The following is a 4,389-nucleotide window of genomic DNA, read 5'->3' as shown; positions in this document are numbered from 1 at the left end:
CTAAAAGTGAGCCTTTCCGGAAATGTTACTAAAAATCTGAGCAGCTGCTGCCGTACTTTCATCATCCAAAACTGAAAATCTACCTGGACACATGAGACCATTAAAATGGATAAACACTAGACCAGGAAAGTAAACACACATTAGACCATTAAAATGGATAAACACTAGACCAGGAATTTAGACACACATTAGACCATTAAAATGGATAAACACCAGACTAGGAAAGTAGGCACACATTAGACCATTAAAATGGATAAACACCAGACCAGGAAAGTAGACACACATTAGATCATTAAAATGGAGAAACAAACACCTGACCAGGAAAATAGACACACACATAGATTATTAAAATTTATGCAAAGTAACCTGGGGGAAAAAGCACGCTTGCTTGGAGAACGTGTATTAGCAAGTGTTGCGGTTGACATGGCCCAACGTGAATACATATCACATTCATTGAATCAGAAAGAACGCACGGTAAACCGCCCAACTGAAAGTTATTTCAAATGGTTTTTTTCCTATATCGTCAGATGACAGTCATGCTCCTCCGTGTCGCATGAACTTTAATGAATAACAAGAGCACCCGTTGTCCTTGCTCAAGACCCGTCAAGTGATACGCATTCACCGTGGTATGCAGGTGTCGGAACTGTTGATGTGAACGAATACGTTTGACGATACCATTATGGCAAAATAATTGTATGTACAAAAAAAGTCTGAGGTTGACGATATTGCTGCTATCTTCAGGGATAATGTTGAAATACTGCAAAAACACCCTCGCTTCCCATTGGAATAGTATTGGGTCAGGGTGGAGGGTCTTGGTGAAGGGTCAGAGTGTAGGGTCAGGATGGAGGGTCGGGGTGGAGGGTCAGGGCGGAGGGTCAGGGTGGAGGGTCAGGGTGGAGGGTCTTGGTGGAGGGTCAGAGTGTAGGGTCAGGATGGAGGGTCTTGGTGGAGGGTCAGGGTGGAGGGTCAAGGTGGAGGGTCAGAGTGGAGGGTCAGGGTGGAGGTTCAGGGTGGAGGGTCAGGGCGAGGGTCAAGGTGGAGGGTCAGGGTGGAGGGTCAGGGCGGAGGGTCAGGGTGGAGGGTCAGGACGGAGGGTCACGGCGGAGGGTCAGGGTGGAGGGTCTTGGTGGAGGGTCTTGGTGGAGGGTCAGGGTGGAGGGTCAGGGCGGAGGGTCAGGGCGGAGGGTCAGGTTGTAGGGTTGGGATGGAGGGTCAGGGGGTCAGGGTTGAGGGTCTGGGCGGAGGGTCTGGGTGGAGGGTCAGGGTCGAGGGTCAGGGTGGAGGGTCAGGGTGGAGGGTCTGGGTGGAGGGTCAGGGTGGAGGGTCGGGGTGGAGGGTCAGGGTGGAGGGTCAGGGTGGAGGGTCAGGGTGGAGGGTCAGGACGGAGGGTCACGGCGGAGGGTCAGGGTGGAGGGTCTTGGTGGAGGGTCTTGGTGGAGGGTCAGGGTGGAGGGTCAGGGCGGAGGGTCAGGGCGGAGGGTCAGGTTGTAGGGTTGGGATGGAGGGTCAGGGGGTCAGGGTTGAGGGTCTGGGCGGAGGGTCTGGGTGGAGGGTCAGGGTCGAGGGTCAGGGTGGAGGGTCAGGGTGTAGGGTCAGGGTCGAGGGTCAGGGCGGAGGGTCAGGGCGGAGGGTAGGGTTGAGGGTCAGGGTGGAGGGTCAGGATGGAGGGTCAGGGTGTAGGTTATGGTGGAGGTCAGGATGGAGGGTCAGGGTGGAGGTTAGGGTGGAGGTTAGGATGGAGGGTCAGAGTGGAGGGTCAGGGTGGAGGGTTAGGATGGAGGGTCAGGGTGGAGGGTCTTGGTGGAGGGTCAGAGTATAGGGTCAGGGTGGAGGGTCAGGGTGGAGGGTCAGGATGGAGGGTCAGGGTGGAGGGTCTTGGTGGAGGGTCAGAGTATAGGGTCAGGGTGGAGGGTCAGGGTGGAGGGTCAGGATGGAGGGTTAGGATGGAGGGTCTTGGTGGAAGGTCAGGGTGGAGGGTCAGGGTGGAGGGTCAGGGTGTAGGGTCAGGGTGTAGGGTCTTAGTGGAGAGTCAGGGTGGAGGGTCAGGGTGGAGGGTCAGGGTGTAGGGTCTTGTGGAGAGTCAGGGTGGAGGGTCGGGGTAGAGGGTCAGGGTGTAGGGTCTTGGTGGAGGGTCAGGGTGGAGGGTCAGGATGGAGGGTATTGGTGGAGGGTCAGGGTGGAGGGTCAGGGTGGAGGTTAGGGTGGAGGTTAGGGTGGAGGGTCATGTTGGAGGGTCAGGGTGGAGGGTCGTGGTGGAGGTTAGGGTGGAGGGTCAGGATGGAGGGTCAGGGTGGAGGGTCAGGATGGTCAGGGTGGAGGGTCAGGGTGGAGGGTCAGGATGGAGGGTCAGGATGGAGGGTTAGGGTGAAGGGTCTTGGTGGAGGGTCAGAGTATAGGGTCAGGGTGGAGGGTCAGGGTGGAGGGTCAGGATGGAGGGTTAGGATGGAGGGTCTTGGTGGAAGGTCAGGGTGGAGGGTCAGGGTGGAGGGTCAGGGTGGAGGGTCAGGGTGTAGGGTCAGGGTGTAGGGTCAGGGTGTAGGGTCTTAGTGGAGAGTCAGGGTGGAGGGTCAGGGTGGAGGGTCAGGGTGGAGGGTCAGGATGGAGGGTGAGGGTGTAGGGTCTTAGTGGAGAGTCAGGGTGTAGGGTCAGGGTGTAGGGTCAGGGTGTAGGGTCTTAGTGGAGAGTCAGGGTGGAGGGTCAGGGTGGAGGGTCAGGATGGAGGGTGAGGGTGTAGTGTCTTGGTGGAGGGTCAGGGTGGAGGGTCAGGGTGGAGGGTCAGGGTGTAGGGTCAGGATGGAGGGTGAGGGTGTAGGGTCAGGGTGGAGGGTCAGGGTGTAGGGTCAGGATGGAGGGTGAGGGTGGAGGGTGGAGGGTGAGGGTGTAGGGTGAGGGTGGAGGGTCAGGGTGGAGGGTCAGGATGGAGGGTGAGGGTGGAGGTTAGGGTGGAGGTTAGGATGGAGGGTGAGGGTGGAGGTCAGGGTGGAGGGTCAGGATGGAGGGTGAGGGTGGAGGGTCAGGGTGTAGGGTCAGGGTGGAGGGTCAGGGTGGAGGGTCAGGATGGAGGGTGAGGGTGGAGGTTAGGGTGGAGGTCAGGGTGGAGGGTCAGGGTGGAGGGTCAGGATGGAGGGTCAGGGTGTAGGGTCTTGGTGTAGGGTCAGGGTGGAGGGTCAGGGTGTAGGGTCAGGATGGAGGGTGAGGGTGTAGGGTCAGGGTGGAGGGTCAGGGTGTAGGGTCAGGATGGAGGGTGAGGGTGGAGGGTCAGGGTGGAGGGTCAGGGTGGAGGGTCAGGGTGGAGGGTCAGGATGGAGGGTGAGGGTGGAGGTTAGGGTGGAGGTTAGGATGGAGGGTGAGGGTGGAGGTCAGGGTGGAGGGTCAGGATGGAGGGTGAGGGTGGAGGGTCAGGGTGTAGGGTCAGGGTGGAGGGTCAGGGTGGAGGGTCAGGATGGAGGGTGAGGGTGGAGGTTAGGGTGGAGGTCAGGGTGGAGGGTCAGGGTGGAGGGTCAGGATGGAGGGTGAGGGTGTAGGGTCTTGGTGTAGGGTCAGGGTGGAGGGTCAGGATGGAGGGTATTGATGGAGGGTCAGGGTGGAGGGTCAGGGTGGAGGGTCAGGGTGATGGGTTAGGGTGGAGGTTAGGGTGGAGGGTCATGTTGGTCAATGTGGAGGGTCGTGGTGGAGGTTAGGATGGAGGTTAGGGTGGAGGGTCAGGGTGGAGGGTCAGGATGGAGGGTCAGGGTGGAGGGTCAGGATGGAGGGTCAGGATGGAGGGTCAGGGTGGAGGGTCAGGGTGGGTCAGGATGGAGGGTCAGGGTGGAGGGTCAGGGTGGAGGGTCATGTTGGGGGTCAGAATGGAGGGTCAGGGTGGAGGGTTAGGTTGGAGGGTTAGGTTGGTCAGGGTGAGGGATGCGCTTTCTTCATGTGCTTTCCTTTTCAGCGGAAATTCCGAATTTTACAAGTCCGTGTGGAGTTTTATATTTTACGGACCACCAGTGGTGGATAGCATAGCAATGACATAGAGACACCCAATCCACATTTCCGTATGCTTTAAAACAAATGGAGAAACGTCATAATGGTGAATGGTGCTGATGTAGTTAAGGTGTGTTAGTTGTGTGTGTCTCTGTGTGTGTGTTAGGTGTGTTTGTGTGTTAGTTGTGTGTGCCTGTGTGAGTCGTGTTTGTGTGCGTGTTAGGAGCGTGTGTGTGTAAGTTGTGTGTTTATAAGGTGTTTGTGTGTTAAATGTGTGTGTTAGTTGTGTGTTAGGGATGTGTGTTATGTGTTATATATGTATATATATATATATATATATATATATATATATATATATATATATGTGTGTGTGTGTGTGTGTGTGTGTGTGTGTGTGTGTGTGTGTGTGCGTGATAGCGTGCGTGC

General features: G+C 56.8%; 2 protein-coding genes across 2 annotated transcripts; both read left to right on the top strand.

Annotated features, from left to right (window-relative positions):
- Positions 1 to 746: 746 nt before the first annotated feature.
- LOC125374128 (glycine-rich cell wall structural protein 2-like) lies at positions 747 to 1,634 on the top strand. The gene has a single exon (XM_048384922.1). It carries the CDS (start codon positions 747 to 749, stop codon positions 1,632 to 1,634), a length of 888 nt encoding a protein of 295 aa, XP_048240879.1.
- A 27-nt stretch (positions 1,635 to 1,661) lies between these two features.
- On the top strand, positions 1,662 to 2,066 carry LOC125374127 (glycine-rich RNA-binding protein-like). Its single transcript, XM_048384921.1, has one exon. It carries the CDS (start codon positions 1,662 to 1,664, stop codon positions 2,064 to 2,066), a length of 405 nt encoding a protein of 134 aa, XP_048240878.1.
- The last annotated feature ends 2,323 nt before the right edge of the window (positions 2,067 to 4,389 follow it).

Source organism: Haliotis rufescens, unplaced genomic scaffold (assembly GCF_023055435.1).
Source record: "Haliotis rufescens isolate VD_foot unplaced genomic scaffold, xgHalRufe1.0.p SCAF_52, whole genome shotgun sequence".
NCBI classification, from domain to species: domain Eukaryota; kingdom Metazoa; phylum Mollusca; class Gastropoda; order Lepetellida; family Haliotidae; genus Haliotis; species Haliotis rufescens.
This window is presented reverse-complemented; position numbering and strand designations above follow the sequence as displayed.